At 35.3% G+C, this 16,037-nt stretch overlaps 2 protein-coding genes across 3 annotated transcripts in view; one reads left to right on the top strand and one right to left on the bottom strand.

Moving 5' to 3' along the window:
* Window positions 1–12,249, top strand: part of STAB1 (stabilin 1) — a 119,382-nt gene extending 107,133 nt beyond the window's left edge. Inside the window, exons 58-69 of one of the 2 annotated variants that reach the window (XM_039353898.1) lie at window positions 1,519–1,626; window positions 2,661–2,854; window positions 3,595–3,739; window positions 4,376–4,509; window positions 4,996–5,161; window positions 5,285–5,391; window positions 7,142–7,261; window positions 8,862–9,008; window positions 9,189–9,299; window positions 9,914–10,060; window positions 10,853–10,960; window positions 11,458–12,249. In XM_039353898.1, coding sequence (XP_039209832.1) covers window positions 1,519–1,626; window positions 2,661–2,854; window positions 3,595–3,739; window positions 4,376–4,509; window positions 4,996–5,161; window positions 5,285–5,391; window positions 7,142–7,261; window positions 8,862–9,008; window positions 9,189–9,299; window positions 9,914–10,060; window positions 10,853–10,960; window positions 11,458–11,514 — 1,544 coding nt within the window. In that variant the 3' untranslated portion in view covers window positions 11,515–12,249. Of the gene's footprint in view, window positions 1–1,518; window positions 1,627–2,660; window positions 2,855–3,594; window positions 3,740–4,375; window positions 4,510–4,995; window positions 5,162–5,284; window positions 5,392–7,141; window positions 7,262–8,861; window positions 9,009–9,188; window positions 9,300–9,913; window positions 10,061–10,813; window positions 10,961–11,457 lie in introns of those variants that run through there. The other variant, XM_039353900.1, reaches the window with a different exon arrangement.
* A 98-nt stretch (window positions 12,250–12,347) lies between these two features.
* NT5DC2 (5'-nucleotidase domain containing 2) overlaps window positions 12,348–16,037 on the bottom strand; it is a 32,489-nt gene continuing 28,799 nt past the window's right edge. The window contains exon 14 of the mRNA XM_039353918.1: window positions 12,348–15,445. Within this exon, the coding sequence (XP_039209852.1) occupies window positions 15,184–15,445 (262 nt within the window). The 3' untranslated portion in view covers window positions 12,348–15,183. The remainder of the gene's footprint in view (window positions 15,446–16,037) is intronic.

Genomic DNA, 16,037 nt, shown 5'->3' with positions numbered 1-16,037 from the left:
ATCACATTAGCTCAGAATTGATATCCAACCAATACAGGGAGTTTTATCCTGCCCAAATTCTCATCTAGTTTTTCCTCCAAAATCAAGCAAAAAAAGCAACCCTGATGGCTTTTCTTTTTCATAATCAAAAGATTTAAACAATAAACAAAGACAGACTAGCAAATATTTATAATAAGGGAATGTGAGACCTGAACGATAAGCTTTAATCAACATGAAGTTTGCCAGCACTGATGAAAATGTCCCTAAGTAACCTTTTCCATCCTGTCCCATGCAAATAGCCATTCACTGTAAAATTAGGTTAACATAGTTTTAAAGAGCAAAGGAACTTACCAGCAAAGGGAAAAAAACCCACACGAATCTTGCCCATTTCTGTCACTGCATGAGTTCTTCTCCTGGTGTTCCAACAGCCCTTGGCCACCACTGTACTTGATTTTTTAAAATAATAAAAATAGCAATGATGGCTCCCCTTCCCACAATCCCAATGCACAGAGAGATTACTTGCTACCAGCCTTCTTAAGGTTTTGGTACCAGACAAATCCTGCAAAGTCACATATCCCACAATCACGAGATTGCTGTTTTTGACCTCCTGCTAGCTTTCTCGATGACTTGAATTGCCAAGAGCCAGCAGCAGAGGTCGCAAATGGTGAATGAGTGATCACAGGGCACTGTAAAGTCACAACTGGGAGCTGGTTGATAAGCACAGGAATTGCAATCAGGTGATTGCAGGGATGCTGTGACAGCCACAACTACCACTACAACTACTTACTATTATAAGTCCCCCTCATTCAGCACTGTCATAATTTCAGATAGTCATTGAATCAGAAGTCATTCAACAAGGAATAAAATTTTGCTAAGAAATTTGCAGAAATTACTTCAGGCAGATGCCAAGAGTCAAAAACTGACTCAAGGGCAAACAGTACATACATACATACATACATACATACATACATACATACAATCATGCCATGTAGATAATTTTTATTTTTACGTGAAATCTGTTCAGGACTGCCTATCCAAGAGCAGATGAACTTTAATCCCACACAACACAACTAACTCTTCTCATTCTACCACAGTTGTGATAAATAAGTCATGCAGACAACTGGATGAGAATAAAATATGTTCAGTCCTACTGTATAATACGGATTAGAAGCATGATCTAGAAAGAAAGGATTTCCTTGAAATATAGTGGTGACAGGTTCATAAATGGCAATGAAAAGCGAAAGAGTTGGTTTGGTGAATAAGGTTAATTGGATAAATGCTGCTCAAATATTATATTTAAGGCACTTTAAGGCATATTTAAGGCATTCATTCATAACTGATTTTTTCTTGCCAGAAAATTTGTAAGGTACAAAGATTCCCTTTTCCAAAGTGGGTGAAAGATTTTTCTGTAATGAGGACTTCCCGTAGTAAAATCTAGCAGAATTGTTGGATGCATTATTGCATACAGTTAATCAAGCTATATGTTTAATTCTGAAGTGAATTTATGGGTTTGCCTGATTTGTTTACATATATATTCAGCTGCAGTGCCTCAGTGCTCCCCAGCCTGCCATCCAAATGCTGTCTGCCGAGCTAATAATATCTGTGAATGTAACTTTAAGTACGAGGGAGATGGAAAGACATGCACAGGTATGGTTGCAACTGCAAAGGGTAAATCTAACATTTGCAAGCTCCATCCTATTTTTAAAATGTTGGCATAATTTCAGGATATAAGGCTATATCCTTCACAATAATATTGGATGCTTTTCTGTTGCATTACTTTAATTGCTTTCATTTTCACACAAGCCCTCCAGTATAGGTATGTCTGGTTTTTCATCTAAGTGGTATTCATCTCTTTAGAGTTATTGGAATCCGAGTAATCTTTCTCTGAGAAAGTCAGTTTATAATGTAAATGAATTAATTCATAATTCCAGATAGAGAAGAATCATGAATCCAGATTTATAGATACCAAACCACTGTAGAAAACATTCTGGAATGATTCCCAAAGATATCATCTTGCATGAATGCCCTTTTTTTTCCTTTTTGAACATTAAATTGTGCATTGATCAGAATTTCCAATTTCTCAATGAGCAACTTGTGTAGGATTGCAGCTGTGAAATCCTGCTTCTTGACAATTTTAATTATTCATTTATTCATTTGATTTCTATAGCTGCCCATCTTTAGTCAATCATTCTCGGGATCTTACAATTCAAAAATTTTACTGTTAAGAGGTAAATAAGAATGTGAAAATAAGGAACTTATTTTTCCATGCAACTTAAATCATTTCAGAAGTATTTTAAAGTTGTTTCATCTCCCAAAATATCTTCTGAAGTATGCAGAAGAGTGCCTATTACAACAATAGATTCTCAAGTATAGCATCTCTTCTTGTTGGTGAGATCCATTTTGAATTTACTCAAACTAAGAGGTGTTCACTTTGCATTAAAAGCTTGCTAAAAAAATTAGTTTTGCTTATCCATAAAAATGAAAAATAATATAACAAATGATTGATGAACTGGAACATTTTAAAGATTTTTTTTTTAAAAAATCCTATTTTGATTGCATGTACAAATTTTATATTAATGTTCCCAAGCAGTATCAAAATTTGGAATTTTAGGACAATTACAGAATGACTTCCGAAGCAGAGTCAAAAGTTATGCATTACTGAATGGCCTTTTCTGATGTAGTGATTGACCAATGTGGAAACAACAATGGTGGCTGCAGCAACCATGCTACGTGCACACAGAATGGAACGGATGTCTCCTGCACCTGCTCAATGGACTACCAGGGTGACGGCTACATCTGTGATCCTATTGACAGATGTGCAGATGGAAGGAATGGACAATGCAGTGAGCATGCAACTTGTATTAGCACAGGTCCAGTGAGTATCAGACATAATTTCTGCACGCTCATATTTGCAACAAGCCTTGGTGAAATGAGATCATGTCAAATGTCTATGTGGGGATCTTCTTGCGGAGATATTCCACCCAATGGGTTGAAAAAGAAGGACAATGGTGCACAGTGGCATATGGATTTCCTCTTCTCTTCTCCAAGTACCAAATATTCACTTCACGTATTAAACACTATTGTTTGTGTAACTTATATCAACTCCATACATTTGTGTCACGTAGGACGTTTCTTAGGGTAAAATTTCACACTCTAGAGAAACTACTGTATTTAACTGGTTGGCAGTCCATTTCTGAAAAGCAAAAGTAACTTTCAGATCAAGAATGGATCTTACTTTTGAGAAAGCAATGAATAGCAATAGCAAGAGCACTTAGACTTATATACTGCCCCATAGTGTTTCACAGCACTCTCTGGATGGTTTATAAAGTCAGCCTATTGCCCACAACAATCTGGGTCGTCATTTTACTGACCTTGGAAGGATGGATAGCTGAGTCAACCTTGAGCCCGTCATGATCAATCTCCAGATTGTAGGCAGAGTTTGCCTACAATATGGCATTCTAACCACTGGAGACCAAGGAGACTTCTGAGTCATACTGTTTCTTTGGCTTGCTGCTGAGTTCTTTTTATATTCCACTCCCTTTGCTGTCTGTCTCTGATTTGATTGCCATCACTGGCCATAGGACTGCAGTAACGCCTGGCTTCCTTGCCTTGCAGAATACCCGGAGATGCGAATGCAAGGTGGGTTATGTTGGAAATGGAATGCAGTGCTTCGAGGAAGTTATTCCCCCTACAGACCGTTGCTTGGAAGAGAACGGGCAATGCCACATGGAGGCTATTTGTACTGATCTGCATTTCGAGGGTAGAAATGCTTTTTTCTATTCAGTCATCCCTGCGATAATTCATGTCATGCTTTCTATTTTCTACTGTAGTACTTGGGGAAGAGGGGTTCTCACTTTTGGAGGGAGTGCCCTTACTACACAAAGATGCTCTTTGTGTTCTGCAAAGGCACATAATTGGTCAAGTCCAAATCAGATATTTTTTTTGCCTCTTGCTTTGGAATAATCTAAATTTATTAATTTGCTTCTCAATTCTTCCCCAAATTTAAAAGTCACCTGTTCGCTTCTTGTGGCTTACTTCTTTCTTTGAGGAAAAGAAATGGATGGGATGCCATTCTGCCCATAAGGAGACCATCATCTGATCCAATGTGATTTTTCTTATTCTTTGGATGCAATTTATCCAACAGAGTATTGGGTTTAGTCTTGGAATATCCTCGTTTTGTTGAACATGCATGTAATTAGCTTCCTTTTCTAACATCACTCCTATTTTTTGCCATAATCTTTGATGTTTTATATTTTTGGGGGGCATCGGTTAAAATTGAGGCATTTAGAATAAAAATATTGAGCATCTCTTCTAACATTTCAAAGGGTCTTTTTCTAAATCTGAACCACATCTCAACAAAGCTTAGTAGACGTAACTTTCTATGATTGTTCCCCAGACAAAACCGTTGGTGTGTTCCATCAGCAGTCTCCCACAGGAAAGTACAATTTTACCTATGAAGAGGCTGAAGCCAGGTGCGCAGCTGAGGGAGCTACCTTGGCCACTCTTCAGCAGCTGTCTGCTGCTCAGCAGGTAACAAGGCAGCTCAGTGATATCAGTTCAATTTGTGTCTCAAGTTTTGATCTGTGCTAAGAGTCACACTAGATATGCTTTCCTTGTTGAACTTTATCTCTGTCTGAAGTAGCTTTAAAACTCCCACTGGATCCCACTGAATCCTTACTTTTTTATCTATTTCACATTAGAATTCCAAATTAAAATAAATTTAAACCAAAAAAGTGAATGACTCAATGTGAGAAAGTGAGTGTACTTGTTTTCGTACCATGAAAAGCTGGCAGCCACTTCTTGCACATGGGGACTAGAAAAGTGGCATGCAGAGGAAATGAAAAGCTAAACAGGGCATACCCCATTGAGTGCCACATTAAGAAAGCTGCATTTAAGCTTATTATTGTACAAGATAATCTTGTCAAGATATGAATAGTCAGAAATTTGTTGAAATATATCTGAGTATTGAAATAATGTTTCAATTGTTTTGAAAAGCCTGTCTTTCTGTTTTTCTAGATGGGGTTCCACCTCTGTATAGTAGGTTGGCTTTTTAATCGCACAGCTGGTTATCCAACTGTATACCCAAGTCAGAACTGTGGTACTCATCATGTGGGCATTGTAAACTACGGCTATCGAAACAACTTCAGTGAAAAGTGGGATGCCTACTGCTATCGAATTCAAGGTGAGAAAATAAATGAGGTCATAAGTGTCATCTCATTTATGCCTTTCCACTTCATAACAGCTCTTACAAAATCTTAAACTTTGTCTCCAATGCAAATGCCCCCAAATTTTATTTCTTTTTTAGATGTACAGTGTAACTGTAAGGATGGGTTCATTGGAGATGGCTATTCTTGCACAGGCAGCCTTTTGGATGTGTTGGCTCAAGAGGCAAACTTTTCAGTCTTCTATTCAGTAAGTATTAGTAGTACCTTCATCCTCTAGCTTTGCTACTATGAATATATTTGTGAATGACCAGGGAAACATGTGGTAAGTATGAAGATGATGGGTTTTTTAAAAAATAATCATTAGTGACCACTATTCCTTCCTTCAAACCTGGTCCAGATGCATCTATATGTCTCACACTACTATGCCAAATAAGTGCTCTGAAATTAAAGTAATTTATCTGGAAACTTTGGAGAAAAATATTTATTCATACCAAAACTTACCAGCATGTAAGACAATGTTCACTCAGTGTTGACTGCTTTTCAAATCTTTTTGAAGTACTGTAATCCTGACGACTGAATCCGAGTTCGGCTTTTGATTGTTCTTACAACATTCAATATGTTAGTTCTAGAATTACGTGTTCTTGCTACATATTGATTTTAAAATGTATGTTAACTGCAACTTAAACTTTCTCTGTTGTTTTGCTACTTCCTCCAGTTTGTTTTAGACTGATCTATACCACACTTGCATCTTTTACAGAGAAAGCCTGAAATATATTGTTTTCTTAAGGAACTTGTTTTTAATAAAACCAATTTGTGCAACCTTTCTGAATGCTCCACAGCAGTGTCTCATTATTCAGATCAAATTCCAGAATTAATGGAGTTGTCCTCAATTATTCCTTAAAGGATCCTGCCTCTGTCTTTTATTTCTTTGAAGTGAAAAGACAAGCTATATAGAAAAGCAAGTAGGAGATTTAAATTTTGATCTGTCAAATTGCTGTTATCAGCCAGTTTTTACTCAGGGACAGTCTACTGTTTTGCAAATGCCCCTCAGTTTAGGAGGGGAAGGAAATTCATATTTGCTATTCCTTGTAGGAGCTACTTAGAAATGGTCCCTTTGATACATTTGAGTTGAACATAGTAATACTCCTGGTTAATCATGGAATTGGGTATGTCTAGTTTAATGAAGAGAAGGACGAGGGGTGACAAGATAGCAGTGTTCCAATATCTCAGGGGCTGCCACAAAGAAGACACAAAGACATATTCAAATTTCTGTTTGATATTCAGCTTTTATTAAAAAAAGAACTTAAGGCAACCTTTTAATGGTAATCATTTGATGTATAAAGAAGAGCTACAAAGATGATTGGGGGACTGGAGGCTAAAACATATAAAGAATGGAATTCTTTGCTGGAAATGGGTATGTCTAGTTTAATGAAGAGAAGGACAAGGGGTGACATGAAGGCAGTGTTCCAATATCTCAGGGATTGCCACAAAGAAGGAGTCAAGAAGCAATGGATGGAAATTAATCAAAGAGAGAAGCAACCTAGAACTAAGGATAAATTTCCTGACAGAACAATTAATCAGTGGAATGAGTTGCCTCCAGAAGTTGTGAATGCTCCAACACTGGAAATTTTTAAGAAGAGACTGGACAACCATTTGTCTGAAATGGTATAGGATTTCCTGGCTGAGCAGGGGGTTGGACTAGAAGACTTCCAAGTTCCTTTCCAACTTTTTTTAAATAAAGTTTTTTTTTAACAATTCAATACTAATCATTCAACAACAATATGTTGTCTGAGTATCTTATTCACTAATACAAATTAAATTCCTAATCCCTAAATCTTTTCTCCAACCATTGATAAAATAGGCCCCAAGTTTGAAAGTATTCTGTTTCTTCTTTTCTTTCAACCTTAAAGTAAGTCTGTCAATTTCTGCACAGTCTGCACCCTAAACCTAACCCTTCCAAATTTGATGATGATGATGTTTTCTTTCCTCTTTTTCAGATAATTCTGGATTATGCTAACACCACTCAGGAAGGAGTAGATTTTTTAAATTTCCTCTCTGAGGACTTAGCTTATAAAACTCTTTTCATACCCGTGAACTCTGGCTTTGGAGATAATACAGTAAGGACCACAAAATGGACACTGGTGGGGCAGTCTTAGTTGGAGGGGTGAATAACTTTGTGCCATCTCAAAAGCAATAGCAAAAACAAATAATCAAAAATAGAGTCAAGCTAATAACTTTGATGTACAACCTATATGACTTGTCTGTCTTGAATGGGCCTTGTTTTCTAGTAAAGCCATTAATTGCAGTATAGCAGGAAATTCAGATTCTTTTAAAGCAACTGCAGACGAAGATAACGAATAAATATATGTTCCATTTTTCTCATGAAATCCTGGTATTTTAACTTTATGACAGAATAACAATTGGAAGAATTTTTACAATTTTCTCCAAATTTTTAAGAGCTTTGGTAGTTCGGGGGAGCAAGAACAGCTAAACTATAAAGGAAATGGTGTTATTTTTTCCATAGGCTAAACTACCCCAGTGTGAATTTTCAATTCAATTATAATTCACGTTTTAGTAAAAGTAATGAGATTAGATAATCATGCAGAACCCATATGTGCATTGTTTAAATGTGAATAATGGCTTTGCAAGTGAAAAAACACTCTGTAATATTATAAAACATAATCTTGATAGAACTCCAGATAATCTTCTGAACCTTAAGTGAAACAATTTAAATTTGTTTCTCATTCTTAAATCTGGTAATGAACAAAATTTAAATATAAGTGCATGCAGGCTAAAAGCACATTTAAATTTAAATTTGGTTCATTAGCAGATGAACTGGTAAATTTAAATCTGGTAATAAACGAAAAGGCAGGAAAAGTGTCTTAAGGGTTTTGTTTACATTTTCTGATTACCAAAGTTGACTCCCAATGAGAAAAAGGAGAGAAAGTCTCATAATATGCCAGTACAAGGAAATCCTGCATTAGAATTTTTCAAATGTGTAGAAAGATATACTCAGTGGTGGGATTCAAATATGTGAACAACCAGTTCTCTGTATAGATGCCGCTTCTGAAAGTCCATTCTGTGCCTGGGCAACAAAAAATTAGCTACTGGTTCTGCCGAAGTGTACAAACCGGCTGAATCCCACCACTGAATACACCTATGCTACTTTATGGGCTTTACTTGAGTAAAAAGTAATATGCTCAGCCTCAAGAAGAAAGCGAGATTAGAGCAGTCTTGAACACCTCCTATTTTAACTACCAATGAGCCATTTGCTCTCACTTTCTCTCTTTACTTTGAAAAAAGGACGATCCTTTTTACTATATGCGTGGAGGTTGCCATTTTTCCCTATATGTTTGTGGGTATTAGGTCTTTGGTCCTTTCATTTTTGATGGGCCTGCAAGCTTACAATGGTCCTTTCATTTTTGATGGGCCTGCAAGCTCACATGTCAGCAACCAATGCAGGGAATGGATCCACTATAACGACAGGGCCCTACACTTTGTTTTGCCTCTTTGACATCAGTGTGTGCAGGCTAAAAGCACATACAGTACAGTGGAATCAGTGTTAAGATATAGAGGGCTGAATAAAGGCCACAGTCATTCAAGGAGGTGGCATACAAATAATACAGCACCATACAATATTGTATATCATGCAGTTGGCTTTCTTCTCATCAGTAAAATAACTTTTGGTTGAGCTGTATCTTTTCTTTGTTTTATTAGTCTTTATCACTGAAGGATGTAAAACTTCATGCATCGCTGCGTGGCGTTGCCCTCTCAAGCTTCAATCTCACAGCTGGAACAATAATACCTTCCCAAGCAGGATACAATCTTTCCATTGCAGAGTCATTGAGTCATACTTTCCTCATTGTAAGTATCCATTCTCTTTATGCAAGCTTCTTAGCCATGAATTTCTGTGCCTTATCTTTTTGGATAATGTTGAAACAGCCTTGGATTTGTAGCATTCCTTAAGTCTTAAACTCTTTGAATTACAGCTCATTTGCAGTAAATGATAAATTAAAGCTGTTTGGTTCATTTTTATTGCACCAGGTTTCTGAGCCAATTAACAATACAGCGATTGTTGAATGGGATATTCTGGCCTCCAATGGGATTATTCATGCTATTCAGAGTCCTTTGAAGGTACCTCTGCAATATAACCAGGTTAGTTACCAGTTTCTTTTCTTGAGAAACTATCTGTTTTGCATTCCTTCCCTATGTTATAATGAAGATCTGAGTAGTATCCTGTAAGTTTTTGTATTTATTTATATCCCACCTTTATTGTTTTTACAAACAACCCAAGGTGGTGAACATATCTAACAAATTTTCCTTCTCTTGTTTTCCCCACAACAACCCTGTGAGGTGGGTTGGGCTGAGAGTGAGTGATTAGCCCAAAGTCACCCAGCTGGCTTTCATGGCTAAGGCAGGACTTGAACTCATAGTCTTCGTCTGCTTTTTAGCCTGGTGCCTTAACCACTAGAGCTGTCATACAGACTACTTTAATATAAATATAACTATAAAGTGCAAAGTACAAAAATATCACAAAAAGTCTAGCTTTTAGTTTGCTGTCTTTTTAAATATTAGCTATAATATTGTTTGAAAAACACTTTCACCTTTAAAGAAAATCAGCAGACTCCTCTTTTTAATATCAGATTGTGCCTTGCAGATATTTTGCTATTCTGAGCTACATAGGAATTTAATTTGGGATCCAAAAATGCCACTTAACAATAATAATTTATCATTAAGATATGACTTGAAAATAGCATTGCTTTTTACAGATTCCAAGTATTGGAAAACCATCTGCTGCTATGACAATTGGCATAAGCACCATTGTTGCTATAGTTCTGTTGTGTGCAATTATTGCTGGATTGTCCTATCTCTGTCTCAAAAGGAGAAACCAACAAGTGCACTTTCGCCATCTTACGGTATGTAAATCCAACTCTCAGTTTTGATCATGACAAATTATAGACTTTAATGTTTGTTCTTTCAACAGAACTCGGGTAGAAATAATTATGTACTTTTTGTTGTAATTTCATTAGTGGTTGTAGAATCTCATCCAAATCAAACACCGCAATTTAAATTTTATTGTTATAACAACCTTCTCTAGCCATGTCTGTTAGTTTTGTTGGGCAATAACATCTGTAAGTCTTTCCCAACATGAGCAAAAAATGAAAGAGTATTAGTACCTTGATAGAAAAAGTGATTCCATAGCCGCAGTTTCAAAACTACATTATTGATTCCTTATCAATTTGAAATTTAACTTTTAGATATATATACACAGTATAAGTAATCTTTATAGAGCTGTTCTCAAAAAGCTCACCAGGATGAAAGCTAGTTAGAACTTTGGTGACAGTCACCAAATGGACTGGAAAGTTGAAAAGCAGGAAGGCAAAAACAAACTGCCTCCATATTGTTGCCAAGGAAATTATATTTTTGTGTCTTGGCTTACAGGGGATTTTATCTAATAATGTAGTGATCAATTTCTTTCCAGCTAAAAAACGTAATGTTGTAAGTTGCCTCAAATCACTGTGTGTGAGTTGGGCAGCTAGATAGATTGTGTTTAATTCGTACATAAATACATACATGCATATAAAATTTCAGATTATCTTTAAACTCCTTGGCTAAATCACCGTCTCAGCTCTCTATTCAAGTTCGTTGATTCATTTTTTTCTGTACAGTTTGAAGAACAAAGTCATGCTTAGTCTGTTTACTTATAGACTGAACTAGATGATGATGAATTTTCCTGGCAGGAAAGGAGCCCACACTTAGTATCCATTCCAAATCCTATTTATGAAGCAGATAGCTCTATCTATGAGCCATTTCAGGTAAGACAACTGAAACATTAGTGCTGAATATTTTCAGATACCAACCCATCATGCAGTTGTTACCTACATGCAACCAAAGCTACCGTAGTTAACTCTTAGGGATAGGCAAATTGTTCCCATACATGGCATACTCTTGTGTATAAAATGACTGCTTCTGAATGATTCCTTTCTGGAGCCAAATCCATGGGCTCCACCTTCAGAATATTGAGTGAGAGTCACCTATTTTAGATAGAATCTTGCTGCGGATGGGAAAAAAAATGTATTTGAACATTCCACTTTAGTTCCTCTAATTGTAACCAGAACATAGAAGATGTGTTATCTTTTGAACGCATCTATAAAGTCCAATATAACTGGAGGAACTGGTCACATTCAGTTATTGGTTTTAGCTGTCTGAATACCACTATGAAATTAGATTATTTATTATCTATTTATTACATTTATATGCCGCCTATTTCATTGTTACAGATTAACTGACTGTTTTTGTATCTTTGTTTCAGGAGTCTCTCCACAGAGAAGATTTTGTTGATACTGAAGTCATTTTTGGACAAGAGTAATATACTGTAATACAAACCAGGATAAAAAAAAATTCCAGAAATTTTGATATTTTGAAGAAACATTTTATATATCTCAATTCTATTCTTTTTAAAGTTATGGGAAAGAATTATGATCAAAAGAGCTATCGGCATTTGCAGTAACATAAAGAATTTCCCATTTTTTTTGTTCAGAATTCATTCTCTCATGTTGCATTGCCTCTTTTTAGAGACCTTCAGGAATAAGTTCTGAGTGTAATCGTAATATGAATGGAAAGAACTTAAAAACATATATCCTGTCCATGAAATTTCAATCATCTGCTTAGGAATGTGTCTGGCAAATGAACACTGTGAGAACCCTGAATGGGCCAATGAAAATTTAGTTCAGATTTAATGAATGGATAAATTTACTTTGAAACTGCACTACTGAGCTTTCTTTTGATATTTTTTTAATCTTCCAATGAAAGACTGTCAAAAATTGTTACCTGTAAACTGTAGACAGCACATATTTGTAAGCCTCCTGAATTGGAAAGTTTGAAAAAGGGACCTTACAAACAATTCTTAACATTTTTCATTGTGATTACATCAATATGCTACCAGTAAATATGCCAATTATCTCTCTTTGCCTTATAATTAGTATTGTTTCTTTCCCCCTTCCCATGAAGAAAATTAAAATATATTAACATTAGGACTATTCCATAATGAAACAATGTATTATTTTTGTAAAAAAAATAAATGGTGTTATGCCTAGTAACCAAATGCAGCAATATCTCATCCCTGCAACAACAAATATTGTCATTCCTGTATCAAGTATTTGAATATTCCACTGGAAATTATTCTTACACACACAATTCTGGAAAAGATAAACACAATATTTTATTTTGTTATTCTTACACACAGAATTCTGGAAAAGATAAACACCATATTTTATTTTGTAGACAGACTCAGGAATCAGAATTAACAATTGTACTCAATTCTGGAAAAATATCAAATTCTTATCCATGTTTTTGACCTCCTATTTCTAAACTATCTAGTTTTACTGATCAGTCTACCTTTAAAAGTAACGGACACTATCTCATTGTCTTTACCAAACATAGTTTAGGAAGTTAATTGGTATTTTAATGATTTCACATTTAAAAGATAAATCAATTAGGCCTCATTGGTGTTTAAAAATGGCAGCTATTTTTCAGAGAAATGCTTAGCTCAGGCTACAAAATTGCACTGTTCTGATATTCCTATTTCTTTCATCTGCCCTGATGCCTATTTCATGATGCAGCTTCTACCTTTTGCTCTCAGTGTCATTTTAGAGGCAAAATATGGATGTAAAAGTGGTTCATCAATGAAATATTTCCCATGAATTGGAAAAGCTAAGACACTGTCTCAGAGAGAGAAGGAAGGGACAGGTATTTCCAGATAAAAGTTCCAGAAATGCAGTCCAAGTGATGGCAACATCCATGGTCTTCCCTAATATAATAGTTTTCTATAGAACAAACACTTGCAGAGAACCATCATAAACATTCCTATTTTCCATACATAACTATGGCAAGTTAGCTTATGCGCCCTGTGGTTCTTTCCACTGAAGTGGCAGTTCAAAGTACAGAAGTCTTAACTTGGGTAGGGGATTAATCTTCCCCAAGTCTTCAAGTTGGTTTGAGGGGTGGACAGAAGAGGAATATCAAATAACCAACAGCATTCTTAGCAAATCTGTCAGTCTTACCATGATCCATATGTTATAAGGTGCTGCAATCTTAATCATCATTAAACAATGGAATATTTACACTTCTCAGAAGCATGCATTCATCAGAATAGAAATGATGAAATGATTTTTTGTTTCATCTAAGCTTCCTGAATTTAATGGCCTTAATGACATAGCAGTCCTGGAAACAGATGTGGCTGCTTTAATGAGATGTGCATAGCAACTGCATTGATGTTCTCATCAATGTGCTAAAGAATCTCTACTGAATTAAACCTGAAGCAAGTTTAAATGTTGTTATTACTAAAATACAGTAGTGTTTTTTTTTTCAATTTGATGATGCTTCAAAACTTTGAAAAATAGGCACATTTTGAAAAACTTGAAAAAAATTCTGGGAAGAAGTACAGTATAGAACATCTGACTGCCAATTTGTAATCATCTTGCATCCAGGAGATCACCTAATGTGACCCTAACATGAAATCACAAACTACAAACATAGTAAAGATTTCTTTGGTTCAATATATTGTTGGAATATTCAAGTGTTCTTCAGTTCCTTGAAAGCCAATTCCTTGAAAACCATCTCTAGTGAGAATCTGAATAGTTCTAACAATCTAAGTAGCCTCAGTCAATCATTATTTTATTTATAGCTATAGCTTGAATTATAGCAGCATTATAGAACTTAATGGGTAAAACCCAACACACAACAGTTTGACCTTAATATAAACAGATGTCCTAAGTGCAGCCTTAAATAAGAGCCTTCAATTCAAGGACATTCTATTATTAATATGTATTTTTTATATCTGACTCTGATACAGCAATGGTCCTGACTGGCAATAGTACATGATCAAATGCAGAAAAAATAGAGTCCCACAACACTTATATCTAATCTAAGACATAAGCCTTTTATGGGTTAAAAAAAAGCATCTCTGAATTAAGTTTAAAAGATCATGGTAAGTCCATGCAAATTCTGATGCATAAAACAATTTAGTTTTGATGATTCACCATTCCTAAGGGACCACTATTTTTATACTAGACAAGTTTCTGACTTGTTTTCTGATGTTGTTTTAACTCTTGCTGATATGAGTGTTCTTAGGGATACAATAAAGGAAATATCCTTTCCATTATAGTTGGATAATGGCTCTAGCAATCACTATTTTAATTTTTTATTATCCTAGTCATGCATACAATATTTAGAGGACAGGTTAATCTGTAACATCTATTTGTGCTTTAATGTCTAAAAATTCTTATAAATTCATTAAGTAAATTGGCATTTTATGAAATAGATTATTCAACTAAAGATAATTTATTCACCTGCTGTTATGAAAAACTGATTTTTTGGTATATTAAGTAGGGATGATTTAATATATAAATATACATCATCTGATAAATTCAGTATCAAGTGATGGCTTGAATTTGTAAATGAGCCATTGCATATTTAATATCACATTAATTAATGTTATCAAATAGTGAATCTGAATGAGATCACACATGAACGAATGAGTGTGGTCTAATGGCATATCTGGTTTATACAGAGATGTACCATACTCAGTTCTTTAGAAATACACAGGTTAGTATCTTCAAGTTTGTAACTGAATGTGAAATGATTGGTGAAATGATTAGGAACTATTTAAATTACTATGTCATATACTGTATAGCTATTGTAGCAAAGATTTCTATGGAAGTTAAATGTGTAGTTCTAAAGAAGAAATAGATTTATAATCTATTTCTACAAGCTTACCAACATGTAAAACCCTTCTCAGCACACAAAGACAGCTCTGACTAAGTTACAGGTACCAGATTTAAAACTTATTCTTAGAGAATAATCAAGCATGGATAATATATTTTATTAGCAGGATTTCAGATATAATATTAGTGCCACCTTTCTATTCACTTATCTCAGGTACCTTTCTATCAGGAAGTGCTCAGAACAAAAGTACAACATAGTAGCAGCAGCCTCCTAAAAGGAAACTAAGATTCTACTATGCATATCATAATCTCTTTTATCGAATATGTACCATTTCTTCCAGGAAAGGAGTCTTCATGCAACCTGTGCAAAGCTGATCCATCCAAAGGGGAGCTTCATGCTGTAGAGGCGTTCGGCGAGGATAAAAAGTAAAATTCACATCATAATTCAGTAGGCAACTGATAGACGCCATGTAAATATCAGAAAAACGAATCAGTCTTCGAGAAAAATAGGTTGGGTTGTGGAAGGTTCTAAAAATGCTACCGAACTGGGGGTTAAACAGGTTCTTTGTAAGTGACCTGAAAGGAAACAAGTTGGTATAATAAAATTAGATAGGAAACCTGGGAGAGAGAGAAAAGAATATAGAAAATTTCCTAATATTACAGAAGCATTCCACAATGAATCACCTTATTCTGCTACCCCCAGAAGACAAGGAATGTGTATTATAAATGTTGGTCTCTAGTTTTGGTTGGAGACTTTATGAGACAGTTTATTATATAGGTTCTACTGCTTGAGCAGGGGGCTGGACTAGAAGACCTCCAAGGCCCCTTCCAGTTCTATTTTATTCTATTCTATTCTGTTCTGTTCTGTTCTATGCTATGCTATGCTATGATATTCTATTATTCCATTCTATTCTACATGTGCCTGATTTTTTTTCTAAGAAAATGGTTTGTTTCTTCTTTAGAGCCACAAGGAACAAAAAAGATGGGACAATAGTAAGGAGATATGAATAAGCTTTTAAAAAGTGAAGCATAAAGAAATTCAAAAATTTTGAGAGAAAACATAATTTCAGAAAAAGCAAACAAAAGTCAGCAATGAGGGAAAGTAAAATCAAAGAAATAAAAAGCAAATCTTCATCAAGGCCAAAAATGAGAAATCCAGAAGTTCCAA

The sequence above is a fragment of the Crotalus tigris genome, unplaced genomic scaffold (genome assembly GCF_016545835.1).
Source record: "Crotalus tigris isolate CLP2741 ecotype Arizona unplaced genomic scaffold, ASM1654583v1 scf7180000018537.1059022, whole genome shotgun sequence".
Lineage (NCBI taxonomy): Eukaryota > Metazoa > Chordata > Lepidosauria > Squamata > Viperidae > Crotalus > Crotalus tigris.
The sequence above is the reverse complement of the archived record's forward strand: the minus strand, read 5'-3'. Positions and strand labels throughout refer to the sequence as shown.